Raw genomic sequence first — 27,430 nt, 5'->3', positions numbered from 1 at the left:
TCAGATCTGGTGTTGCTGTGGCTGTGGTATAGGCCAGCAGCTGCAGCTCTGATTTGACCCCTCACCTGGGAACCTCCATATGCCACAGGTGCTTCTCTAAAAAGAAAAAAGGCAAAAAAAAAAAGTTTGAAAAGATCATCCCTTTGGAAGCGTCCGAAAGAGATGGCGGGGAGGTTTCGAGGCTCCCTCACTCTCTCCTCTCGCTCTGTGAGCTCTGACTCAACAGAATTAGGCCCTGAGTGCTGAGTTTGCTCCCAGGCCCAGTAAACACTTTGGCAGCAAACACACCTGCCTTCCACCTTTGCCTGAACCCTGCACCGCGGGGTAAAAGGTTCTCCCCCAATGGTTGGCTTCCAGGGGTGTCCTGCTTAGATAGCAATTTGATTTTAGACCAGCCCATCGCGGAGAAACTCGCGGGACGCTCGGAGCCTGGGCCCTGTGGCCAGAGCGCTCTGGTCAAAGCGATGAGGCTGGTGGCCCCGTCATGCCGTCTGTGGATGATGTCCTGGAGCAGGTCGGGGAGTTTGGCTGGTTCCAGAAGCAAGCCTTCCTGAACCTGTGCCTGACCTCGGTTGCATTCGCCCCCATCTACGTGGGCATCGTCTTCCTGGGCTTCACCCCGGACCACCGCTGCCGGAGCCCCGGGGTAGCCGAGTTGAGCCAGCGATGCGGCTGGAGCCTGGCCGAGGAGCTGAACTACACGGTGCCGGGCCTGGGGCCAGCGGGCCAGGCCTTCCCCCGCCAGTGCCGCCGCTACGAGGTGGACTGGAACCAGAGCACCCTGGGCTGCGAGGACCCTCTGGCCGGCCTGGCCGCCAACAGCAGCCACCTGCCGCTGGGCCCCTGTCAGTATGGCTGGGTGTATGACACGCCCGGCTCCTCCATTGTCACCGAGGTGAGCGAGTCCTGCACTGGGGGGGCGTGTGGGTTTCAGGAGCAGGGGGGGACATATGTGACAAACCCTACAAGGTTCAGTTTCAATCAGGAGGTGGAGAGAGGGCTTGTGTCCTCTGAGCCTCAGCAGGTGGCAGCCACTGTCCCAGGTGCTCAGAATCCTTCCCTTGCTTAATCCCCACAGACTCTGGGTGTTAGAAGACGAAACCGAGGGTCAGGGAGGCCATCGAGAGCCAGGCTGAGCTGGATGGTTAGGACCCGGTCTCTGGGGACGTGGGTTCCTCTTCTTTCTGCACCCCTGGTTTCTCCAAGGGCCTGCCGAATTCGCCTCGGGTCCAGCTCCCCCACCATTAGAACCTAGAGGCCCCCTCCGTTAGAGTCATGGATGTGTGACACCCAAGCACTGGCCTCTGAGGTGGCGCGGAAGCTGTCCTGGAGTCACCCTGAATCCCGGCCATGCCCAGACCGGCTGAGTGTCAGTGAGGTGGTGACTCAGCCTCTCTGAGCCTTATTTCCTCATCCGTCAACCAGTGATGATATGACCTGGTGATCACAGGGGCTGGCCGAGCACCGTGAGGGTGTGGGGCAGACAAGCCGAGCTGCACTGGGTGTCCTCTGGACGTCCCACCGGAGAAGGTGATGGCGCAAAGGGCTTTGCCCGGACAGCTTACTGGGTTACCTGAGCTTTGGCTTTGAGAACATTTTAGAAAAAGCCATCAGATTATTTTTCCTTCGTGGACACTTTTGAAAGTGTTGCACTGTGATGAGCATGGGTGCTTGCAAACTGGCTTCAAAGTCAGTTGCTGAAGCCACAGGCCCAAACTCCTGAGAGTCTCTCTGTTAGCAAAGCTTGGTTTTGGTGGGGGCACTGCTCACCTGAAACCAGGTAACTTAGCGGTCTCAGAGTTGACACATCCGGGCTGTGGCTGGAGGAAAGCGCCCTGTCCCCTCCTCCAGCGTCACCAGCTCACTGTCTGGGGTGAAGGGGGGGCAGGATATGGAGGCGCCACCCCCCCATCCCCCAAGGGAGGAGCAGGTGCAGGTGCAACTTCTTTATACACATCACACAAACATCTGGTCTCCAAGGCGTCCTCCAACAGTAGATGGCCAATGGGAGCCTGGCGCCCCCGGGGTACCAGGCCGACCACTATTCTCGCTGGGAATCTGGAGGAAATATTGTTCTCTGTGAACATTCATTCATCCGTTCACCCTCCATCTCCCCATTCAGGAAATGCGCACTGGTTCCCTCTGTTCTGGCACTGGCGTGATGCCAGGAGGGAGGCAGGAAAAACCTATGCGGTTCAAGGAGTGTGCGGTCTCCAGGGAGTGAGGGAGGGATGGGGTGGTGAGAAAGAGACCAGCATCCCAGACCTCGTGCGAGACATGGAGAGAGGCAGAGGGGCTGAGGGCTCTAAGGAGGGGATCTTACCTGCTGAGCTGATCCTTGGGGAGGGGGGTGGGGGGTGGGGGGAGGGGTCTTCCAGAAGGAGGTGGCAGTTGAATGGAGCCTTGGGTGGTATTTTGAGCAGGAAAGGGGGTGGGTCGGGGAGCAGAGCCAAGGCTTGGCGGGACGGGAGGAGAGCAATGAGTTATTAAAGTGATTTGGATTCGGGGTCCAGTACAGGGGTCGTGGGGGGCGCATGGAGACCTTACATCAGGTCACCAGATAAAATCAGGACGCCAGGAAACCTGATTTTCAGATACACAAGGAACACTTTTTTAGGCTAATTCGTCCCAGGTGCTGCCCCACATTAGCTGTGATAACAGAGGCTGGGAATACTAATATTGCAGGGGACATACTTATGCTAAAAAAGTGGGGTTTTTTATCTGAAATTCCAATTCAACCAGGCACCCTGTTTTGTTTTGTTTTCTCTAAATCTGGCAACACTACCTTCGTGCCAAAGGAGGGAGCTTGGTGTTATTTAGGCAGAGGAGGAAGATGATGCTGGCTGGACCTTGAGAATGGTCTAGAGGCAAAACGGGGCTGGGGTGGGGGCTTCCCCAGGGCTGGGGTGGGGGCTTGGGGGAGGCCAAGCCATGAGCCCGGCCGAGGACTATCAACCCACATGGCTGTCACAGGAGTGAAAGGAAGGACCTGTTTAGGGATATAGGTCTTTGCTGGTTGGGGAGGAGGGGGCCAGTTTGCCAGAAGGTTCTGGCTGCTGGGAGGGGGATGCCGGGAAGCAAGCCTCGGAAAACTGAGGCTGGAACAGAGCGAGTGGCGGTTGGAGCAGGTGGGGGAGCCTGGCTAGTGGGGGCCTGGGCCGGGGGGGTGGCAGCAGAGGAGAGGGGACCGGGCAAGAGGACCCCAAGAGCTTTAGAGCCGATTGGCTGACTGTGGTGACGGGAGGGGCTTCCCGGTGACCCAGGATCCAAGCGTCGGTGAGGACTGAGAGGGGGAAGGGCGGGGGCTGGGGGACAGGGATCATCCGGGGACAGGACCAGAGAAGGGGGGGTTGAGCTGGAGGTCCTGGAAGGCGATTCGATACAGGGGGAGTTGGCTCCTGGGGGGAAGGGGCTCTGCTTTCATTCCCCTTGGGTGGCTCCCGAAAACCTCTGCCTCCTCTCTGCATCCTCAGCCGCAGCTTATTTTGGGGGGACATTCGCCTGAGTTACTCATTTCTGCAGAAATAATCTTTAACTTGGCCTTGGACCTTTGAACTTGCTTAAGGGAGGGCAGTGAGCCAACTGTTTGAATATCCAGCTCCATGTCCTGGGGACACATGTCAGGAGGCACCGGGGGCAGAGGCGTGTGTGGCCCTGAAGTTCGGACCCCCTTCAGGAGGCCGTGTCTGCTCAGTGCAGCTCAGCGCTCCCCCCGCCCCAGCCAGACGGCTCCCCCCCGCCCCCCAGAAGGGCCTCAGACAGAGGGGAGGGGGTGCTTATGCACCGTTTCCCAATACTTTTGATCCCAGGTGTCACTTGGATCCTGGTCCGTGGTCTTTGGGGCAAGACCTGTGGGAACCTCTATTCTAATGAGGGCTCTGGGTGATTCTGGGGAGCTTGGCCAACCACGTCTGTGGCCCTACAGGCTGTGTTGGACCACAAGGCTGGGTCTAGGAGAACCTCTCTGTGCAGCCCCAGGCTTTCCTGGGGGCTGGGTCTGTCTCCCTGTGGCACAGAGGTGCCTGGGGGCCGTGCTGGGTAAGTTTGGGTGCACAGGGGGCTGGCAGCTCTACAAGCCTGGCAGGTGCCTCCAGACAGAGATACTCAGCATAGCTCGGGGCTGGGTTCTCAGGGGAGGCGGAGTTAGCGGCGAAGTCCGGATGCCCCTTCCTCCAGCTCTGCCAGGGCTCTGGCTTCCCCACATCCCCACGGCAGGGGCATCTTCCAGAGACGCCGACTGCAAAGAGTCAGCCAAATGGCCAAAAACTAGTGCCCTGGATGGCCCTAGAGCTAGAGGATCATGCTAAGTGAAGTCAGAGACGGGCAAATACAAGACAGCCCTTAAATGTGGACTCTCAAAAAATGATACAAATGAATTTATTTATAAAATAGGGACAGACTCACTGACATAGAAAACAAACCTACTGGTTACCAAGGGGGATGCGGGGGAGGGATAAATTAGGAGTTTGGGGTAACGTATGCATACGAGTATATGCAAAATAGGTAAGCAGCAAGGGCCTACCGTACAGCTTCGGGAACTCTAGATATTGAGAGAGAGTTCAATATCTTGTCATCTGTATGGGAAAAGAAGCTGAAAAAGAATATTTATATGTGTATATATATAAAAGTTAATTTATATATATATATATATATAAATAACTGAATCACCTTGCTCTACACCTGAAACTAACACAACATTGTAAGTCAGCTATACTTCAATACCACAGAAAAAAAAAAATCCCAGTGCCCCGTGGCTTTGGTGAAATCTGGTTCACACAGAAAATCCTCTTGGGAGTTCCCGTCGTGGCGCAGTGGTTAACGAATCTGACTAGGAACTAAGAGGTTGCGGGTTCGATCCCTGCCCTTGCTCAGTGGGTTAAGGATCCGGTGTTGCCGTGAGCTGTGGTGTAGATCGCAGACACGGCTTGGATCCCTCGTTGCTGTGGCTGTGGTGTAGGCCGGCAGCTACAGCTCTGATTAGACCCCTAGCCTGGGAACCTCCATATGCCGTGGGAGCGGCCCAAGAAAGGGCAAAAAAAAGACAAAAAGGAAAAAAAACAAAAAGTCATCTTGGCGATGTGGGCGGAGGCTGCAGAGGCAGTTGGAGATGCAGACCTGGGCCAGCTGGATACGGACCGGGGGCAGCATCTCCCCGCCTTCTGCTGACAAGGTCCAGGGCAGCAGGGAAACCACAGAGCAGCAGGAGAAGCTCCACGGGGGACGGGGAGGGGTGCGTGCCGCTGAGTTTAGAGGGAATAAGCAGCTGGCCTGGCAGGGAAGGGGGCGATGCTGAACTACGCGTGGGCCTGAGACAGAGAGTGGAGCGAGCTCGTTATTCGTTTCTGAAAGCCAAGTGGTAATGATGCTGGAAAGATGGTACCAGAATCCGGGTTCTTGTTCACAGCAGGCGAAGAATGTACTCCCGGAACACACAGGCAGCAAGCTAGCAAAGTCTTTATTACGGGAAAGCAAATCGCTCCCAGGGCTGCTGGGAGCGGGGACAAGAGCCCCTTCGTTATTGTCCTATAGGGATTTTTATCTCTTAAAGATGGAGGTGGGGAGTTCCTGTTGTGGCGTAGTGGAAACGAATCTGACTAAGAACCATGAGGTTGCGGGTTCGATCCCTGGCCTTGCTCAGTGGGTTAAGGATCTGGTGTTGCCGTGAGCTGTGGTGTAAGTCACAGACACGGCTCAGATCTGGCATTGCTGTGGCTGTGGTGTAAGCTGGGAGCTACAGCTTCAAATGGACCCCTAGCCTGGGAACCTCCATGTGCCAGGGGTGTGGCCATTAAAAAAAAAGAGAAAAGATGGAGGTGGGACCAACGCGGGGTCCAGAAAGATATGCTTCACTCCCATTGGCCTTGTTCAATTACCCACATCTGTCCTTGTCCAAGAGGGGTCTTAGGGGTGGAAATAGTCCATGTAAGTTTTATGGTTTCTTTGTCCTTTTCTTTCCTTAGGTGATGGCACCATTCCTGTCATTCCTTTTTTATTGGTTGAGGAGAGGGCTAGAGATGCACATTTCCTACAGTAAACACAGCCTGTGGGGAATGCGCCTTTCCAGTAATGAAGCAAGTCCTGTGGAGGTGGAACTCCCTGGAGCCCTTAAACCACAGACGTTAATCAATATCCACATCAAAGAATGTATCCGACAGAGCCCAAGTTCCTACACTAACTACTTGCGTTAATATTCTGACTCAGTAGCATGGAGTTTCACCGATATTTTATTATTTCTATCTAAATTATTTATTTATTTATTTATTTTTGTCTTTTTTGTCATTTCTTGGGCCACTCCCATGGCATATGGAGGTTCCCAGGCTAGGGGTCAAATCGGAGCTATAGCCGCCGGCCTACGCCAGAGCCACAGCAACTCGGGATCCAAGCTGCATCTGCGACCTACACCACAGCTCACGGCAACACTGGATCCTTAACCCACTGAGCAGGGCCAGGGATCGAACCCGCAACCTCATGGTTCCTAGTCAGATTCGTTAACCACCGAGCCACGATGGGAACTCCTCATGCTGTCTTTTGATAAGCGCCTCTCAGTGGCGCTTGACGACAGCCTCTTTATTCGGTGGGTATTGACAGTAACACAGAGAGAACGATTTTAGGTCTTTAATGACAGTGACCGAGATTCACCAGAAACCTTGAACTTGAAATGTGATAAGGGAAAAGGATATGGAACATTTTGTGTTGTGCGTTTACTTTGTCCGGAGGGGGGATGGAAGGTGTCGTCGGACTTACAAGCGGTCTTGTGTTTTCTGCCCCCTTGGTGGTGGTGTGACCACAGTTTAACCTGGTGTGCGAGGCCGCGTGGAAGGTGGACCTCTTCCAGTCCTGTGTGAACGTGGGCTTCTTCGTGGGCTCTATGGGCATTGGCTACATTGCAGACAGGTACGTAAAGGCTGATCCCACTAAACACGACATCCGCACCCTGGGAAGAAGGGATTTTAGGGGGCGGTGGTGGGAGAAGGTGACCAGTTAGAATCTTTGCAGAAGTTGAGCGAGACAAGATGTGGTAGCCAGTGGCTTGGACTGTGTGGGGCAGCAGGATGGAGGCTGGTGTGGATTTAGGATGTGTGTGTATATATATATATATTCCACATCTTCTTTATCCGTTCAACTATCAATGGACACTTAGGTGGCTTCCATATCCTGGCTATTGTAAATAATGCTGCAATGAACATAGGGGTGCATACACACAGGGGTGCACACATCTTTTGGAATTAGCGTTTTTGTTTTCTTTGGAAAAATACCCAGATGTGGAATTGCTGGATTTCATGGTAGTTCCCTTTCTAATCCTTTGAAGACATGCCATACTGTCTTCTACCGCGGCTGCATCAACTTACGTTCCCACCGACACTGTGTTAGGCTTCCCTTTGCTCCGCATCCCGGCCACACTTGTTAGTTGGCCATGCCTCTTCTCTCAGATGTGAGATGCTCTCTCGTTGCAGTTTTGATTGGCCCTTCCCTGATGATGAAGGATGCTGGCCATCTTTTCATGTGTGTGTCTTTTCATGTGTGTGCATGTCTTCTTTGGAACAAGGTCTATTCAGGTCCTCTGCCCATGTTTTAAGCTTTTCTTCTTTCTTTCTTTTTTTTTACGTTGAGGCATGGGTAAGAAGCTTCTGACAAGAAGTTTCTGTGTCTAGAGTCTGGGACAAGAAGGCATGGCGTGGGTGTGCTGGCAGCCAGCGAGGAGGATGGCAGAGAAACGCAGAGGGCTTGCTGGGCGGGGCCGGGGGGGAGGTGTGTTCCTGGGTGTGGAGGAGCCACTGTCACCACACATGAGCCTGGTCCCTTGCTTCCTTGTCCTATTGCCAGAGACTGGGATACAATGTAAAGAGCCGCATAAAGCAAGCACGACTCTGGGATGAAGTTTTAGCAAATAATTTGCCCATTTGACTCATGACAAAGGAAAGGAAACATAATTCTCAGTAGTTATACTATGAGAACTGAGGATTTTCCCAGGAAAACTTTTACGACCATTGATAAGACTGTGGGGGAAAAGCCTGGTGTCTGATACATCCTGCTTGTCTTTTAATAACAACACAGCGTGTGACATACAAAGATAGTGAGATGAGTCTGAGAACTGGGAGTGACACGGGGGAGGCCACTCATCCTTGGCTAAGACGCCACATCACTGAGCATGCTCAGGATTCCCCTTCAGGTTTAATGAACCCCGCGAGAGCCGCGGGTCACTGTTCACGGAGGATGGACCAGGTCAGGCTTTGAGGGGGGCAGTAGATATTTGACAGACCACCAGGGTCCCTGAGGAAAGCACTGTTGCTTCCCCCACTGGAGACCCTGGCTGTCCCACTGTGCCTGTCTGATCCAGAATGCGCGACCCCCAGAAGAGCTCAACTCTCCTGCTTGTCTCCTTGCCTCTGAAGGTTTGGTCGGAAGCTCTGCCTCTTGGCCACCACCCTCATCAATGCCGTCTTGGGCGTCCTGACGGCCGTCGCTCCGGACTATGTGTCCTTGCTGGTCTTCCGCCTGCTGCAGGGGCTGGTCAGCAAAGGCAGCTGGATGGCTGGCTACACACTGAGTAAGCACCTGCTGGCCCGAGTGTTCCACGCGCTCTAAGAAGCCACGGAGGTCAGGGAGCGGGGTAGTAGGGGGCGAAGCTGAATGTGCAGGTGGGTCTTTTTTTCTGTTTTTTGCAGTGATGGGATGCTCTTAGGATCTAGAGAAAGTGTTGTCACTCTAGTTGTATTTATGGCTTCCTTTCTCCCCCCCCCCCCTTTTTTTTGCCAGGCCCCTGGTAGGCACTTGGAGATGTTGGTGACATTAGTGAGTGCTCCCGGGGCTGTGGAGAGTGGTCCATCTCAGCCTGGAGCCGGTGGGGGAAGGCTCTGGGGAGGAGAGGCGGGTGGACTGAGTCCTGCAGCAGGAAAAGGAGAACTACAGAGGGCAGACAGGAGGTTTATTTTATTTTATTTTATTATTATTATTTTTCTCTCTGTTTAGGGTCCTACCTACAGCATATGGAGGTTCCCAGGCTAGGAGTCTAGTCAGAGCCGCAGCTGCCCAGCTATGCCACAGCCACAGGAAAGCCAGATCCGAGCCACATCTGTGACCCACACTGCAGCTCATGGCAACGCTGGATCTTTAACCCACTGAGTGAGGCCAGGGATCGAACCCATGTCCTTGTGGATACTAGTTGGATTCTCAACCTGCTGAGCCACCACAGGAACTCTGGGAGATTTTGAAAAGGGGCAGCTGGGAGTTCTCTGGTGGCCTCACCATTGAGGATTTTGTTGTTGTCACTGCTGTGACTCGTGTTCGATCCCTGATCCAGGAACTTCTGCATGCGGTGGGCGGGGCCAAAAGAGTGGGGTAGGGGCGTGACTGGGGAAGAGCCAGGACAAGGGAGCTGGGGCACCTTGGGGAGCCGAGGGGGTCTCCGGACCCGGCGAGGAAGGAGGGTCTTTTGGGGAAGGAGAGGTGGAGCGACGGAGGAGCGCCTGCCTGGGGCCCACGAGCGGCATTTCTCCTGTTTCAGTCACAGAATTTGTGGGCCTGGGCTACAGAAAGACGGTGGCGATTCTCTACCAGACAGCCTTCTCGGTGGGGCTGGTGCTGCTGTCGGGGCTGGCCTACGCCGTCCCGCACTGGCGCTCGCTCCAGCTCGCCGTGTCTCTGCCCATCTTCCTCCTTCTGCTCTGCTACTGGTACTGTGTCCTTCCTGGGACCCGCCTTCCCAACGGCGGCGGGGGTGGGGTGGGGTGGGGTGGGGGGTGCACCTGCAGGCCCAGGGCTTACCCCTCCATGCCATTTGGGATGCTCCTTAAGCGGGGAGCTGGTCTCAGAGCGTCGTAGAATTCGCATCCCTAGTAGAGGCCGAGGTGCTACAGGTCAGGCCCAAGCCCGCCTAGACACATGGCAGGCATTTGTTCTTTGTCGTTGTTGCTGTTTTTTAAATTTTTTGTCTTTTTAGGGCCACACCTGCGGCATATGGAGGTTCCCAGGCTAGGGGTCAAATGGGAACTAGAGCTGCCAGCCTACGCCACAGCCACAGCAACGCAGGTTCTGAGCCTCGTCTGCAACCTACACCACAGCTCATAGCAATGCCGGATCCTTAACCCACTGAGCGAGGCCAGGGATCGAACCTGCATCTTCATGGATGCTCGTCAGATTCCTTAACTGCTGAGCCATGATGGGAACTCCAGTTTGCTCTTTGTTGAGTGAATGAATGAAATGTTCTCTGGGGACTGTACACATTAAACTGCTATGAAACAAAATCAGCTCGTGCAGTTCCCTGGTGGCCTGATGGTGAAAGGATCCGGCACTGTCACTGCTGTGGTGTGGAGTCCATGCCTGGCCCGGGAACGTCCATAGGCTGTAGGCATAGACACAAACCAACAAACCAACCAGTTCAAGTGAGTTGCTAATCCTGGTGGCAGCCCCGCGTCCTTACCCATCGGCGGCTGGAGGAATCGCAGTCCCAGCGGGAGGAGGGTGGGCTGTGCTGAGCCGCAGCATCGCTCTGATCAGAACCTCACGTCGGACACACTCTGGGGAAAATGCCCAGTAGGCATGATCTGTGCCCACAGGTTTGTGCCCGAGTCTCCCCGATGGCTGTTATCGCAAAAGAGAAACACTCAAGCAATAAAGATAATGGACCGAATAGCCCAGAAGAATGGGAAATTGCCTCCTGCTGATCTAAAGGTGACCAACTACCAAGGGGTTTCTCACGGACTTTCCTGAACTTCGGGCCGTGTTTACGACGTAGGGCCTGCCTGTGGGGGGCGCCTGGGGAAGCAGGGGGGCACCGGTGATGTTCGGGGTGACAAGCTGGCGGGCAGCCAGGTGATGGCCAACCTGGGTGGGGGAAGCGGGGGCACTCTGATGGCGTGTCCCACTCCCCGCAGCTTGGATGCGACTGACGCCCCGACTCCCCCCCAGATGCTGTCCCTCGAAGAGGAGGTCGTCACTGAAAGGCTGAGCCCCTCGTTCTTAGACCTGTTCCGCACGCAGAACCTGAGGAAGTACACCTTCATCCTGATGTACCTGTGGTAAGGGGCCCTCCCGGTCCCCAGGGGGAGCTGCTGCTGCCCTGCACCCCAGGGGACAGCTTAAACAGGGAGCAACTCAGGCTGAAGCATGGAAAGCAAATTTTTTTTTTTTTTTGCTTTTTAGGACTGTACCTGCGGCACATGGAGGGTCCCAGGCTAGGAGTCGAACTGGAGCTATAGCCACTGGCCTGCCAGAGCCACAGCAATTCCAGATTCGAGCCTGGCAATGTCATAGCTCACGGCAACACCAGATCCTTAACCCACTGAGCGAGGCCAGGGATTGAACCCACAACCTCATGGTTCCTAGTTGGGTTTGTTTCTGCAGCGCCACGACGGGAACTCCCATGAAAAGGAATTTCAAGAAAAGGTTTTCAAGTGGTCAAAGAGCTCTTAAAAAGACACTTCTCGCTTTTTTTTTTTTTCTTTTTCTTTTTTTGGCCTCCCTGCAACATATGGAGTTCCCGGGGCAGGGATCAGATCTGAGCCACAGTTGCAACCTATGCTACAGCTGTGGCAACATCGGATCCTTAACACCCTGTGAGGGCTGGGGATCGAACCTGTGTCCCAGCGCTCCAGAGACGCTGCTGATCCCGTTGTGCCACAGTGGGAATTCCCAATAATTTTTTTTTTTAAAGGCACCCTTATTTCTCCCTTGAGAATTGCATGAAAGGGGACAGGGCTCATTTTAGCAAGGAGTGAGTCAGTGGTGTGCTGGAGGGAAGCTTCCCAAGACTGCTGTCTTTGAGGAGGAGTGTCAGAAGGTGGGTGAGATCAGAGGCCACCTGCATGCTTATTTGTGCTTCCGTAAATAGGGTTCCAGCTGTGGGGGCGTGCCTGGCACATAGCAGCCCCCCAGCAAGCATTCGCTGAAGGCCAAATGAAAAGCCACTGTTCCGCAGAACCCATCCCAAGTTCTTTATTCGCCAGGGTTGCCTTGCCCTCTGAGGGCTGGCCTGGGAGTCCTGCCCCCGCCACATGGTGGGCCCTGGGAGCCTTTGCAAAGACCCCAGGTGCCTGGTGCATTTCTCCTGATACTCAGTATTGGACTTAGCAACGTCTTGTCCACGTGGAGGCCCGAAACGCTGCAGATGGGGAGGAGGGCTCCCCTCTTAACCCACTCTTGCCCCATCCCCTCGAATCCCCCTACCACGGTGGCGATTTTGACTCCTCTGCTCTCTCGCACCCCTCCTCCCAAGCCTTCGGCAAACTCTGCTCATCTCGAAAATATATTCGGACCCCGCCGTTTCTCCTTGCCTGCGCTCTCAGGTCCCGTTGCGTATGCATCCCCCTCGGTGTGCTGGGCGGTGGGCGTGGGGGTCTGCCGCCACGCCGGTCCCCCTGAGGCACCACTCACAAAACAGGCAAAGTCCCAGACCCAGTCACTCCCTCCTCCACCTCCTCACAGGCTTCCTAATCCACCGAGAAGAAAACCAGCTTCCTTCCATGGCCCGCAAGGCTCACGTGTGCTGGCCCCTGGCCCCTTCCTCCTGCCCCCACCTCCACATCTGCTTGACTCATTGCAGCATCTTCGTGGGCTGTGACTTTCAGGAAGCCTTGTGATCCCTTTGACTCAGTTTCTTCAGCAACCGATGGAGGTCGTGGTGGAACTTGCTCATCGGCTTGTTAGGAGAATTAATGAGATAATGCGTGTAAAGGGCTTAAAACAGTGGCTGATGCAGATACAGGAAATGCTCTTTTTAATATGCACATGCAATCCATGGGTTCTGCCAAAAGGTGGCAGTCCTGCACATTTGCTAACTTTCTGGTTTGGGTGGGTTTTTGGGGGGCAGAAAAATCTGGGTTGTACATTCCTTTCTCTCGGATCAGTCTCTTTATGGGTGACAGGTGACTGCTCCCATTTAACCGACTAACCTCACCAGCATGGAAGATCCACCCCCAACCCCGCCACCCGGCTCATCTAAGCTCACTGAGTTGTGAATACAACACCTTCCTCCTTGTATTCTTGACCGTTTGGTGCCATCAGGAATAATCTGGGACTACAAACAAAAGCATCTCGTGCTTCTCTGGGGGCAGCTGTATAAAACCAGGGGGTATATTAATGAGAAACATCTCAGTTTTGGAGCTGATGGGCAACTTGCATTTCTGTAAGAAAGCAATTTCTTGTCCATGTAGATCTCATGGTGTAAATGCAGTTGGCCTTTTCATAGCCACAGGTTCTGCACCTGGGGATGCTATCAACTGCAGATCAAAAAAAAAAAAAAAAAAAAAAAAAAAAAAAAGAATCCCAGGAAGTTCTTCAAATCAAAGCTTGAATTTGCTGCATGCGGCAACTATTTACATAGCATTTATTTACATTCGATGTTATAAATAATCTAGAGACAATTCCAAGTGTATGAGGTATGTATAGGTTCTATGCAACTACTCTGCTATTTTATACGAGGGACTTGAGCGTCTGTAGATTTTAATGTCCTTCGGGGGGCGGGGGTCCTGGAACCAATCCTTATAGATTTCGGGCACAACTGTACCAACACAATTGCTCAATGCTCCAAAGTGCCATTGTTTGCCCCAAAGTGATACGTGGGACTCTCTAAATTTCTCCCAGTGAGAGGGACTGAGCTGGTCCCCACAGGGCCATGTGCCATTTTCTGTAACTTTGCTGTTCTTTCCTCGAATATGGGTGAAGGGATTGTGTGGCAGGATAGGAGGTAAAAGACAGTAAGTAAGGCTCCTTCCAGAGGGTGCGAAGTTCGGAGGGAGCTCCACGGTGGAGCTGGAAAGACCGGCTTCTCCACTCTATTGTGCTGTGGATCCTTGGCCTTGGAAAGACAATGACAGCAATGAAATCTCCCCGTCACCGAGTGTCCACTATGTGCCAGGAACTGTACTGAGCACTTTTTGCCCATGACCTCAATGAATACTCAAGATAAAGCAGTGTGGATGTATTCCTGTCCCATTCCCAGATGAGGGAATTGAGGCACAGAGAGGTCAGTTAACTTACGTGAGGTCACACAGCATATACAGCAATCTGATTCCTGAAACTGCTCACTCACCACTGCCTTCCCCTGCCCTTCCCCTTGGGAGCTGCCGGACATCCCATGAGGTAGGGCCTGTGCTGTGCCCAGAGCCGGGCCAGCACCTGGGTGCGCAAGAAACAGGAGGGACCGTCATTTGTTATCTCCGGAAACATGGGCCTGGCTTGTGAGTCATCCTCTCATGTGAATCGTGAAAGGAGCTTCTCATCCAGGACCCCTTCCTTGATTCCTTGATTCCTTGATTTCGACCGCCTTCTTCTCATATCACTCTAGGACTTTTTTTTTTTTTTTTTTTTTTGGCCTTGTCTGCAGCATTAGGAAGTTCCAGAGCCAGGGATCAAACCTGCGCATCAAACCTGAGGCACAACAGTGACAAAGCCAGATCCTCAACCCACAGAGCCGCCAGGGAACTCCCTGTTTTTCTGGCTCTAGGACATCGGAAGTCAAATGATGCCCGTTTCCCTCCCCCCGGCAGGGGCCCTTATTCTCCTGGCCAGAACCCTAAGCCTCCCTCCTCTGCGGAGCTTGCCCTTGACCCGGCCTCTCGTCTCTGCGCAGGTTCACCAGCTCTGTGCTCTACCAAGGCCTCATCATGCACGTGGGAGCCACGGGCGGGAGCCTCTACCTGGATTTCCTGTACTCCGCTCTGGTTGAATTCCCAGCCGCCTTCGTCATTCTCCTCATCATCGACCGCTTCGGCCGGCTCTACCTGCTGGCCGGCTCCAACCTGCTGGCGGGGGCAGCCTGTTTCTTCATGATCTTCATCTCACATGGTGAGGGGCCCACTTCCACCTTCTTCCAGCTCATGGGGGTTGGGAGGGGTGTGGTCACTCTGTGATCAGCCCCTGGAAGCGGGGAAATCAAGGACGAGGCATTTCTTCAGGTTACAGTTACTTCTTAGATTTTTAACGGCAGTATAACTGGGTGCAATGGACCCATTATAAGTGTTCAAACCACTGGATTTTCACACCTACGGATGCCTGGGCACTACAACCTCTGAACGATAAAGAACATTTCTGACCCCTCGGAAGGCTTCCTCACTCTCCTTGAGCTTCGGTGCCCACCAGCCCTGCCCAGAGCCCTACTGCTCTGGCTCTGCCACCGCAGGTTAACTTTGAGTGCCCTTGAACTTCATACAAACGGAACTACCCCGCATGCAATTTGTCTCGCTTCCGTCACTCACCCTCAGTTCATCCATGTCGCCCCAGAGAGCGTAGGTCAGCCGTACTTTCTCAGCACCGTGAATTTTGACGTGCCATTGCGTCAATATCCCACTTCTTATCACGCCACTGTCGATGGACAGACACTTGCCTGCCCTCCTGTGTCTGCCTATCATGGTTAAGGCTGCAGCGAACATTTCAGCACGGCTTTCCGGGGCGCTCATCCCCTTGCTGGGGGTGGGGGGCAGACCTATGTTAATTTTCGTAGACACCGCCAGGCGCCTTTCTCACATGGCTGGGCCGGTCACGCTCCCACTGAGATGCGTGAGTGTCCAGTGGTCCCACATCCTCACCGCCGCTCGCATTGCTAGTCTTTCTAACACCAGCCATTTGGGTAGGTGTGTGCTTTAGTTCACAATTCTTTTTTTTTTTTTCACTTTTTTGGGGGGGATTCTTTTTGTTTTTTTCTAGGGCCACATCCACAGCATATGGAGGTTCCCAGGCTAGAGGTTGAATTGGAGCTGTAGCCACCGGCCTACGCCAGAGCCACAGCAATGCAGGATCCGAGCCCTGTCTGTGACCTACACCACAGCTCACGACCACGCCCAATCCTTAACCCACTGAGTGAGGCCAGGGATTGAACCTGCAACCTCATGGTTCCTAGTTGGATTCATTAACCACTGAGCCACAACGGGGACTCCTTTTTTTTTTTTTTTGGCCGCCCCATGGCATATGGAGTTCCTGGGCCAGGCATCAGATCCGAGTCACAGCTTCAGCCACACCAGATCCTATCCCGCTGCGCGGGGCCAGGAATTGAACCTGCAACCTGGCACTCCAGGGACTCCGTTGATTCCGGTGTGATCCAGTGGGAACTCCAGTCCTTGATTCCTAACAATCCGAGATAAGCCAAAGCCGAATCACTGAGGCAGTGTTGTGTACATAAATCGCCTTTCTCTCTTGTTCCTGTTAGAAATCTTAAAAAAACACACAGGCAGATTTGCTCTTTGCTCAGATTTGATTGCTTGTGCTCTGCACTTGTTGGTTTAATGCGTCATTTGGGCAGCTTTGGGGCAGGATATTGTGGGAAACGTCCTGTAAAATCTGTATCCTGAGAACCAGGCTGCACAGATGAGGCTGGAGATGACAAGAGGCCAGAAAAGAGAGCGCAGGCTTATTTCTCCCTCTTTTCGTGGGGGAGAGAATGAGACAGGAAATGGGGGCAGAGGGTATCCAAAATGGATTTTTACCAATTTTCTCTCGCTCTCCCTGTTTCTAGAATTCTGTACCGTGGAGGGAATGGGCAGGTTTTTGTTTTAGTAGCAGGACGGAGTGCCACTGAGAGGGGGCCAGAGGTCTGGGACTGTAGAGGGCGGGGCGTCACCCCTTGGTCCTGCAGCCCCAGGACCCTCCTCCCAGCTCCTGCCCTCTCCACCTGCCTCTGTTTAGTCCTTATCACACTAGCTGATAAGCCTGCATCCCTCCTCTAGGAAGTATTTCAAGTGCCTTCTATGTACTTGATATAGCAGGCACCTCGGCCCTAGGATCTCAGCCATGAGCAAAGCAGAGAAAGTTCCAGAAGGAAAGGAGAAGGGGGGGAGGGCGTTAATTCTTCATGCGGTGGTCAAAGTGGCCTTAGGAAACCTGAATGAAGGGGGAATGAGCCTTCGAAACACCTGGGGAGGGAGCTTTCTGGTGGGGGAACAGCAAGAGCGAGGCCCCCAGGAATGGGGAGAGCCTTGTGTCGCAGGACCAGCCCGACTCTCGTGACTAGGACCTGGCAAGTGAGGTCGGGAGTTAGCAGGAGATGCGGATTTTATCCTGAGCGTGGCGGGAGCAGGGGTGGCTCTGCGCAGGGCAGCGACGTGGTGGGACTGCAGGTCTTACTGGTCCCTCGGGCTGCTGAGGAAAGTGGCCCTGGGGCCTGGGGGTTCTGAGGGCCTGGATGCTGTTCACGTCCAGTAGAGCATCTCGCCAGATCAAAGGCTGCAGAATTTGTGAGCCAGGCCCCCTCCAGGCCTGTGAGTGGGCTTCTCGGTCTTTCATCTTTTGGGAGCTGGGAGATGTGGTCCTTAACCGAAGGCTCGGCTTGGGTTCTCTGCCAGGCGGAGGGAGGGCAGCCGAGATGCAGAGAGGTTATGTTGGCCCAAGGAAAGCTGGGTCTTAGGGCCACTGCGGCTGCTCTGTGGCGTGAACGAAGCCTGTCTTCCATGATAGCGTGTTCACGGGGACCAGGGTCAAGGCGACAGGCTCTCTGTGACCCCCGGAGGCTTTGTTAGTGAGCTGGCCTGTCTCAGGAGCCACCTGTGGTTTAGCGTTTGGGTAAACACCTGCCATCCAGGTGAGGTGGATGGGTGCCCGGTGCTCGGATGGCCCCAGGCAGGAGGGGGCTTCCCGTACCTGCAGGCAATCAAGACCCCAGAGCCGTCGGCTAGGAGGAGACGAGCGGTTGCTTCCCTAATACCCACTTGCTCAGGCAATTTTGGATTAAAAAAATGTGCTTGGACCTGAACCCTAGATTGAGGATTAGAAATCTGGTATACAGGCCCCAGGACTACTGCCTAAGAGAACCAGGTCACTGAGGACCCACTATGTGCAGTGACACTGCTGCACAATCATTAAAAAGCCCACGCTTACGGGGGGGTCACATTTGACATGTATTATCTCTATATGTCGCAACAGCCTAGAAGTTGGGTAAAATTATTCCCCCTTCACAGCTGGGGAAACTGAGGCACGAAGAAGCACATGGGTTGCCAAGCCGCACGGCTGATGGGAGGCAGAGCTGATTCAAGAACCCCATTCTGGAGTTCCCACTGTGGCTCGGTGGGTTAAGAACCTGCCTAGCATCCATGAGGATTCGGCTTTGACCCCTTGCCTCGCTCAGTGGCTTAAGGATCTGGTGTGGCCATATGCTTTGGGATAGGTCACAGATGTGGCTCAGATCCTGCGTTGCTGTGGCTGTGGTGTAGGCCGGCAGCTATAGCTCCAATTCAACCCCCAGCCTGGGAACTTCCATGTGTTGCAAGTGTGGCTTACAGCCAGCCACAGACCAAAAAAAAAAAAAAAAAAAAAAAAAGCAAAAACAAATACCCCACCCCCCAAAGCACATTCTTTCCTCTGCCCCATGGAGCCTACCCTCACGACTCAGGAAATCTCTCAGGACTCAGTTTACTTACCCTAAAATGGAAGAGTCCGATGAGACCATCTCTCCGGCCCTTCCCGCTCCAAAACCCAAGCTTCCAGAAGGATGCGGCCTCTCACGTAACCCCATGGGCACAGCCCCTCCTGCTTTCTGCACCCTCTGTCCGTTTCCTCTCCAGATCTGCACTGGCTGAGCATCGTGGCAGCTTGCATTGGCCGAATGGGTATCACCATCGTCTTCCAGATGGTGTGCCTGGTGAGCGCCGAGCTGTACCCCACCTTCATCAGGTGAGTGCGCGGGGGAGGCGGTGACACGGCCTCGGTGGGCCAGCCAGGCTCTGCGAGGACCAGCATTTTGGGACCACCCCTCCAGATGCCCCCAAGAGTGGATACTTTGACCCTGAAATGGGGGTCGGACCTCAGAGGCAGGGCCCATGCTTAGCGTGGAAGCGAGTGGGAAATGGGCTGTCACAGTGGGGTCTGGCACGGAGGGGTGAGCCCTGGGCAGAGGCTGCGTCTCGACCCTGTCCTTAGCACCGACCAGATGCATAAACTTCCAGAGCTGCCCTGACACCTCTGTACATAACTTGCTGAAAAGCAGTTCCCGTGTGTACAGGGTCACGCAAAGCCTCGCCAGACGTAGGATGCGTTCAGCCTGTAAAATCCCTGTCCCCATTTTTCATATAAGGAAACTGAGGTTTAGAAAGGGAAAGAGGCCTTCCCAGAGTCGCACAGCTAGGAGGTGACAGGGCCCTGGCCATGAACCTGCTTCTTTCTGCCCTCGATGCTCCTGCTCTGCCCACAAGGATGCAACAGTCTGCAAACATAGCAACGGGCCCGGAAGACCCCGTGATGTTTATTTATTTATTTATTAGGGCTGCACCTGCAGCATACAGAGGTTCCCAGGCTGGGGCTTGAATCGGAGCTACAGCTGCCGCCTACACCACGGCCACAGCAACACTGGATCTGAGCCGCCTCTGTGACCTACACCACAGCTCACGGCAACACTGGATCCTTAACCCACTGAGCGAGGTCAGGCATCAAACCTGCATCCTCATGGGTACTAGTCAGGTTCTTAACCTGCTGAGCCACAACGGGAACTCCAAGACTGGTTTAAAAGTCAGGGTTATTGAAGTTGGAAGTTCTGAGAACAAAATTCACCCTGAAATGCAGTTGGATGAGTTTTGAGTATAGTCATTTCAACCCCCCCATCAACGTAACACAGAGACAGCTCCAGCATCTCCAAATGCTTCCTTCTCTCCCTTTGTGGTCCGCCTTCTCCCCTCCCACCGCCAGCCTCTGGCAACCACTGATCTGATTTCTCTGCCTGTGGCTTTAGCTTTTCTGGGATGTTACACATGCGGTCACCTGGAGTGCAGCCTTTTCTGTTTGGCCTCTTTCCCTCCGCACCAGGGGCTCGGCCATGCTCTGGTGTGTATCGGTGCTTTGTCGCTCCGTGTTGCTGGGTACTGTTCTTGCGGCGGAAGATGCACCATGGTTTCCTTGTCCCTTTCCCAGTTCGTGGACGTCTGGACTCTTTCCAATTGGGGGTGATTATGATACAGCTGCCAAGAGCATTCGTGGGCCGGCCTTTGAGCAGACATAAGTTTTCACTTCTCTTAGGTGAAAACTTAGGAGCGGGTCACACAGCTGTGTTTAAGTTTATAAGAAATGTCTTCCAAAGTGGCCACTGCACCATTTTCTATTCCTCTAGCTGCGTGGGAGAGAGCTGGTCACTCTCCATCCTCAGCAGTCTTGGTATCACCAGCTTTTATCATTATTCGTGGTTTTTTTTTTTTTTTGTCTTTTTCGTCTTTTTTTTTTAAGGGCTGCACCGGCATGTGGAGGTTCCCAGGCTAGGGGACTAATCAGAGCTGTTGCTGTCAGCCTACACCACAGCCACAGCAACGCCAGATCCGAGCCACATCTGCAACCTACACCAGAGCTCACGGCAATGTTGGATCCTTAACCAACGAGCGAGGCCAGGGATCAAACCTACGTTCTCACGGATCCTAGTCAGATTCGTTTCCGCTGAGCCACAATAGGAACTCCTCAATTTAAATTTAAGGGCAGAGATAGTTTAAAAGTAAAAGAATGAGGAATTCCCATCGTGGCACAATGGAAACGAATCCGACTAGGAACCATGAGGTTGCAGGTTTGATCCCTGGCCTTGTTCAGTGGTTAAGGATCCTGCGTTGCTGTGAGCTGTGGCATAGGCCCGCAGTTGTAGCTGCAATAAGACCCCTAGCCTGGGAAACTCCATATGCTGCAGGTATGGCCCCAAAAAGACAAAAAAAAAAAAAAAAAAAAAAAAAAGTAAAAGAATGAAAAAAAAATTCCATTCTCAAAAAGAAAGCTGGAGTAGTGGCTATATGCCTGTAAGTCAGGGTAGAATTCAAACCAAAGGCTATTCTCAGGAGGGAAGACATCATTTCAAGTAGACAGTTTCCTTACCTTTCTCCCCAGCGCCTTAATATTCTCTCTCTATTCTTCCCTATCTTTCACTGTGAAAGAAAAAACTCTAGTCGCACCATCCAGTTCACCAACAATTCTTATAATCCAATCTGGACAGTACCTGCCTGGCTGGAATTAGTGCAGATCCCACAGGTTAAGGGCTTCGTCCGACAAGACTGTCCCTCCTTCAGATGCCAGTTGTAAGCCCCACATTGTCCACCTACGCTTCTGACCAATTAGCTCTAAATCAGATTCCCACGACTCCCTCCGTGAGTTCCAGGGTTTGCTCTAGCGGCTCGCAGACGTCAGGGAAGCGCTTCCTTACATTTATGGGTTTATTACAAAGGATACAAGCGAATGGCCAATGAAGAAGTACACGGGGCAAGATCTGAAGGGCCCTGAGCACACGAGCGTCTGACCCTGTGGAGCTGGGCTGTGCCACCCTCTCAGCCCATATGTAGGCATCACTGACCGAGTCATCAGTGGGCAACTCTGTGCCCAGCCCCTCTGCCCTCCCTGGAGGTTGCGCAGGGAGCAGCGTGCTTGCTCTAGAACAAGTTTCCCGTTTGGGAAATCGGTTCCCACACATGCCATCCGTTTCGTTCTCTGCATTTCATCAGGAACCTCGGCGTGATGGTGTGCTCCTCCCTGTGCGATCTGGGCGGGGTGGTCGCGCCCTTCCTGGTCTTCAGGCTGACGGAGGTTTGGCGAGGCTTGCCCCTCGTTTTGTTTGGTAAGACTTCATGGAACATTTATCAATCCTTCTTTCAAGCCCCGCGTGCACCCTCGATGACTGTTTGTGAGGGAATGATACCCCCCCCTCCCCAGGGAGTTTATGGAAGGGAGGGATTGTGCCTGCTCTGTCATCGTCTCCTGGCTCACTCTGTCTTGCTTCGTGGGAAAGATAAGATGCTCCTCCTAGAAGGTGGGCAGAGCTTGGGGTCTGTAGCTCTGGAGTCCAATTTTTCATTCCACTGGATGGCCCGGGGGAGAATGTTCGACGTAGCCTCCTGGTTTCTTATGACCTTGACTCCTCATTTCTGTGCATTTACTATGTAATTGCAGAGTTCCCGTCATGGCTCAGTGGTTAACGAATCCTGCTAGGAAACATGAGGTGGCGGGTTCGATCCGTGGCCTCGCTCAGTGGGTTAAGGATCCAGTGTGGCCGTGAGCTGCGATGTAGGTCGCAGACGAGGCTCGGATCTGGCGTGGCTGTGGCTGTGGCTGTGGCTCAGGTCCTGGTCTAGGCGGGCAGCTACAGCTCCGATTCGACCCCTAGCCTGAGAACCTCCATATGCCGCAGGTGTGGCCCTAAAAAGCCAAAAAAAAAAAAAATGTAATGGCTAGAGGTTTGAAGATGCTGAATTATCACCCCACTTCTGCTTCCAAATCTTAACAGTTGAAAACAGACACAAGGGACAAATGGGAATCAACATTTGGTATCAGCTTTGTGGCTGATAATGTTGGAATAGAGGAGGAGGAGGGGCCTCGTCCGTGTCCCCCCAAACCTGCTGATGATCCACTCGGTGAAGGGCAGAACGGCTCCCCCTGTGCAGAGAGCTGCCGCGCCTGGGCCCGGGGCGATCGCCAGGGAAGGGGAGGGAAAGAGGAACAAGAGAGGCTGGCACTGGTCACATATGGGCCATCAAGACCCATCTCGTATATATGTGTGTGTGTGTAAATATATATATATTAATACACAGTAACCGTAATGTACCCATTACAGTTTATATATAACATAATTATATATAAAACATTTAAACTATATTATTATGTGTTGTAACATATATATTTGGTTACCTTATATAAATACTAAATTAATTTAATATATAGTGACTATATATACTACATTATATTAAATTAATATAGTATTTTTTATATATAGTAACTAGTCAAAATTGAGTCTCCTGGTGTTCTCCAGGCACCTGAGTCAATAAATCCCCCTAATACTTATACAGCAGTTACTGTAGAACTTTATACTTGGGTGGAAGAACAATGAAGGCACTAGCCCCTTTTCTTGCCATTTTCCCAGTTATCCTATTGCTTTAATTTTTAAAAAAAATAAAAAAAAATTAAAGTTTAGTTGATTTACAGGGTTGTGCCAATTTCTGCTGTACAGCAAAGTGACTCAGTCACATATATATGAGTATGTGTTTTTTGTTTTTGCTTTGTTTGCTTTTTAGGGTGGCACCCACGGCACATGGAGGTTCCTAGGCTAGGGGTCGAATCAGGACTGAAGCTGCCGGCCTACGCCACAGCCACAGCCACGCTGGATCCGAGCCGCATCTGCAACCTAAGCCACAGCTCAAGGCAACGTCGGATTCTTAACCCATTGAGCGAGACAGGGGATGGAACCCGCATCCTCACGGACACTCATTGGGTTGGTTACCACCGAGCCACGATGGGAGCTTCCTCCCCAGGCATCTCTTTAGTTAGCTGTCGTCTTTGCTATGCACAGTATCGGCCACGTACTAACGGCTCCACGTGATATCTGTCTCATCCAAAGCGGCACTGGGCCTGGTTGCGGGGGGAATGTCGCTGCTTCTTCCGGAGACCAAAGGGGTCGCTTTGCCAGAGACCATCGAGGAGGTGGAGAGGCTGGGGAGGTGAGTCCAGGCGCCGGGGACTCGGGGCCCGCCTTAGATCTGCCCCCTGCATCACGAACAGGCTCCGATTCCTCCCTCCAGAGGGTCTGGGAGAGCCTTGTGGGTATTGCACAGCCTTTCATGACGCCCAGAGCTGCTGTATGGAGAACGACTGTTGGCTGAAAAGGACTGTCATCTAGTCTACACTGTGAGACAGAATGATTTGTCTGTCATGCTGGCCGCACAGAGCACCAAGGTCCCTAAGTACCCCCTGACTTAGCTTGGAGTTGGAAACTATTTTTAAAGCAATCTTCTATTTTTTTGAGCAAACGCTGGTTCAGATTTTCTGAGTGCGTTTCTTCACTAAGAAAAATGGCTTAAGACTTTTATTCCTGCGATGGGGCAGGTGCTTCATTGGAATCCCAGGTTCTATTCTTTTTTTTTTTTCTTTCTTCCTTTTTAGGGCTGCTCCCACGGCATATGGAAGTTCCCAGGCTAGGGCTGACTTGGAGCTGCAGCTGCCGGCCTCCCCCACAGCCACAGCCACGGGTGATTCGAGCTGTGTATGCGACCCACACCAAAGCTCACAGCAATGCCAATCTGTAACCCACTGGGCGAGGCCAGGGATCGAACCCGCATTCTCACAGACACTATGCTAGGTGCTTAACCTGCTGAGCCACAGTGGGAACTCCTGAGGTTCCAGCCTTAAAGCCATACGAAAGGAACGGAGGAGAAAGTGAGGCAGGCCATTGCAGGCTGGGTCTCTGGATTCCACGGAAGGACACACGTGAATCTGGGAGGTAGAGAGAATAGTCCATCGGGTCATTAAAACCCAGATTCACACAGAAAGTTAAGGATCTGGCATTGTCACTGCTGAGGCATGGGGTTCAATCCCCGGCCTGGGAACTTCCCCCTGCCTCTGTGCAGCCAAAAAGAAAAAAACAAAACCAAAACACTTCAGAATGGAATGTTGACAGTGATGGAATGAGGTTGCAACACAACAGATGCTTTGTAACAAGGGTCAGCAAACTCCTTCCGTAGAGGGGCAGGGCATGCACATGTCTGGTTTTGGGGCCACACAGTTGCCGTTCTCAGTCCTGCCCTCTCAGCAGAAAGCAGCCATGGGCAGCACCTAAATGGAGGGTAAGGCTGGGCTCCAGCACAGCTTTATTTATGGACGTTGCAGTTGGGATTTTGGAGTTCCCGTTGTGTCTCAGCGGGTTAAGAACCCAACTAGCAGCCACGAGGATGCCGGTTCAATCCCTGGCCTCGCTCAGTGAGTGAAGGATCTGGTGTTGCCGTGGCTGAGGCGTAGGCCAGCTCTGTTTGGACCCCTAGCCTGGGGACCTCCATATGCCATGATCTAAAAAGACCAAAAAAAGAAAGAAAGAAAAGGAAGAAATTTGGATTTCATCTAGTTTTTCAAGCATCAAGAAATAATATTTTAATTTTGATTTTTAAAACAATTTAAATATATAAGACCCCATTTTTACTGCACAGGCCGTAGCAAAACAGGCGGGGAGGGAACAGGCCGCAGGGGGTGTGTTCTCGCTTTGTCACTTGCTCTATCCTTGGGCTCCCTTTTCTTTCGAGAGGTAGTTGCCCTGAACAACTCTGCAACAGTTTCTTAATCAAGCCATTATTTACGATAACTTAAATTTTTATTTTCCGTTGCTGCAGGAAAGCAAAGCCCAGAGACAACATGATTTACCTTCAGGTTAAAATGCCAGAACCTGCAGGCCTCTGAGAGAGAGGCGTCTCTGGGGACCAGGTGGCGGCGAGGTCGACGGAGTTATTATCTGAAGAAATGAACAGAAACCCCTATTTCCCCGAATTCTCCCTCCTTCTTGCCTGTTCCCAAGTCAGTATCAATTCTAAAGAACACCAACTATGCTTTATCTTCTTTCTTTTAAGTCTTCAAAGTTCTGGCTATCTTTTATTTTTTTTCTGGCTACCTTTTATTTACTTATCCTTTCTATTGAGAGCTTTGGATGGTTACCAGGTATTTAACTATATAAAGTATTCGGAAGGTCCAAAAGAAATTAAATACTGCTATCAAAGAGGCCCCTGGAACTGGTTTCTTAGAATAAATGTAGTTTCATGTACTCTCTGAAAAAAAGAGTCTTTGCATTTGTGGGCAGCTGTGTTGGCAAAAGTATTCCACATAGCATCCAACATGTAGGTTTCTGGATGGGCGCTTGGTCGTTAAATATGGGGACTCTTCCAGCAAATTCTGCCCTCATCATGCTTCTAGATGTATGATGGCATAAAACACGGTCCTCATTCAAAGGCCAGAAGTATTCAGGGCTGTTTTAGGGAAGACGTTGCTGCTGTCTACGTCCAGGAAGACTTTATTCTATTTCACTCTTGGTTTCGCGTCTTGGTGATGAATCTAGAAAGTGAGCTCATGTGCAATAATATCGCAGTAAAATTTGAAAAAGAAGAGTTCGGTTTGCTGTGAATTAAAGTAACTGGTTCAAGGTTCTGGTAATTTCCACTTTTTTTAGTTACTGCTTAAAAAGAAGTGATTTCCTTCCTGGAGTACAAAAACATTTGTTTTAAAATGTCTTTACTTGGGAGACAAACCACAATGACAACCTCATGGGCACCCTTCAGGGTACATTGGGGGGAACATTTCTACCAGGAATTGGAGGCAAGATCAAAGCGATGTGGTCACATCATCAACACTTCTGGCCAGACTGGTTATGCCGGGGGGTGGCCTCGCAGACTTGAGATCTTGGTATTCCGTCCTGGGCAGTGGCTGCTCTTCCTTCGAGCGTGGACCTGGGCTACCTAGAAACCTGAGCTCATGCTCTTGGCAAAAGCAAAACAAAACGAAACAAAACACGCAAGTCTACTTCCATTTAAAAATGATACATAAATAAATAACCCAAACAAAAGCACCCCTGGACCCAAAGAAGGGACCTACCTCTTCATTTCAGCTTCTCCCAAGCAAAGCCATGTCTCATCTTTCTCACCAGGACAGTTCTCTCTGGGTATGTAAATTGCAGGCTTTGAATCGTCGTTGCAAATGTGTATTCAAACATCCCCCCTGCTAGCCTTTCTTAGAATCTTCTGGCAAAACTTCTGAGGGAGGCTTTGGACAGAGAGGAGTCACTGTTAAAAACAACAGGGAGACCTCTGACTTTCTTCCCGCTCAGTAGACACGTCTGAACAAACTAGATGTGGTGGGCGGTTCTGGAGGAGAAGCAGGCCAGGTTTCCGTGGAAAGCACGAGGCTTGGATCCCAGTGGGTTTGTCTGCACAGCGAGGGGGCGCGTGTATGCGGACCCCCAGACCGGCTCCGCCCCGGGTGGACGCAGGACCAAAGCGCATCTGAAGGTCGCCTGATGTGCCAACAGGGGGCGCCGGGCCTCCTCCCGGCCTGACCGTCCCCCAACCCCCTCCACAAAGGCGCCAAAACCAGTCCCCACAGAGGGGGTGGGGACACTCGGAGAGAGGAGAGCCCGAGGGGCGGGGGCGGGGGTGGGACACAGGCCTTAGGAAGCAGCAGAAGCTTCTAGCAAAGCCTTGGCAGCCAGGCCCCCCTGGCGGCCTTCCTGGTAGCTGTGAAGTCTTGTTGGTTCGGCAAGCACGTGCGAGCGCCTGCTGTGTACTCCATCGCATTGGGCTGCTGGGGTGTGTGGAACAGCGCCCCCTCCCGGTGGGAACGAAGCCCTGGCGAGGCAGTTGCAGTCAGGTACTTAGACGGGCCGGGCAGCACCGCCAACTTTAAAGACAGAGAGAGAGGTTTGACGGACCTGAAATCAGCCTCCCCATCCTGCCCCAATGCGCCTTCAGGGCCTAGAATCCAGCCTCTAGAGCTTTCTCCGTGCAGGTCTTTTTTTTTTTTTTTTTGTCTTTTTGCTATTTCTTGGGCCGCCCCGGCATATGGAGTTCCCAGGCTAGGGGTCCAATCGGAGCTGTAGCACCGGCCTACGCCAGAGCCACAGCAACGCGGGATCCGAGCCGCGTCTGCAACCTACACCACAGCTCACAGCAATGCCGGATCGTTAACCCACTGAGCAAGGGCAGGGATCTAACCGCAACCTCATGGTTCCTAGTCGGATTCGTTAACCACT

At 52.6% G+C, this 27,430-nt stretch overlaps 1 protein-coding gene and 1 long non-coding RNA gene across 3 annotated transcripts; one reads left to right on the top strand and one right to left on the bottom strand.

The window, feature by feature from the left end:
• Positions 366 to 25,467, top strand: SLC22A1 (solute carrier family 22 member 1). Of its 2 annotated transcripts, NM_001348975.1 has the most exon segments (11): positions 380 to 895; positions 6,791 to 6,894; positions 8,394 to 8,548; positions 9,506 to 9,674; positions 10,557 to 10,671; positions 10,909 to 11,018; positions 14,570 to 14,784; positions 18,489 to 18,597; positions 21,384 to 21,496; positions 23,270 to 23,369; positions 25,029 to 25,467. In NM_001348975.1, coding segments are annotated over 11 exon segments (1,668 nt in total). In that variant the 5' UTR covers positions 380 to 484; the 3' UTR covers positions 25,096 to 25,467.
• On the bottom strand, positions 25,288 to 26,581 carry LOC110259889. The gene is made up of 2 exons (XR_002342306.1): positions 26,278 to 26,581; positions 25,288 to 26,162 (listed from the first exon to the last, which is right to left on the bottom strand). It is a non-coding gene; the product is annotated as an uncharacterized LOC110259889 (long non-coding RNA).

This window comes from Sus scrofa, chromosome 1, assembly GCF_000003025.6.
Source record: "Sus scrofa isolate TJ Tabasco breed Duroc chromosome 1, Sscrofa11.1, whole genome shotgun sequence".
NCBI classification, from domain to species: Eukaryota; Metazoa; Chordata; class Mammalia; order Artiodactyla; family Suidae; genus Sus; species Sus scrofa.
The sequence above is the reverse complement of the archived record's forward strand: the minus strand, read 5'-3'. Positions and strand labels throughout refer to the sequence as shown.

Bases quoted from the DNA above. Each gene is read 5' to 3' on its own strand.
- SLC22A1 (XM_021082548.1), top strand. From the start codon at position 485: ATGCCGTCTGTGGATGATGTCCTGGAGCAGGTCGGGGAGTTTGGCTGG. The intron at 9,675-10,556 runs GTACTGTGTCCT...CTGTGCCCACAG, and splicing joins CTCCTTCTGCTCTGCTACTG to GTTTGTGCCCGAGTCTCCCC. The intron at 10,672-10,908 runs GTGACCAACTAC...ACTCCCCCCCAG, and splicing joins TGCCTCCTGCTGATCTAAAG to ATGCTGTCCCTCGAAGAGGA.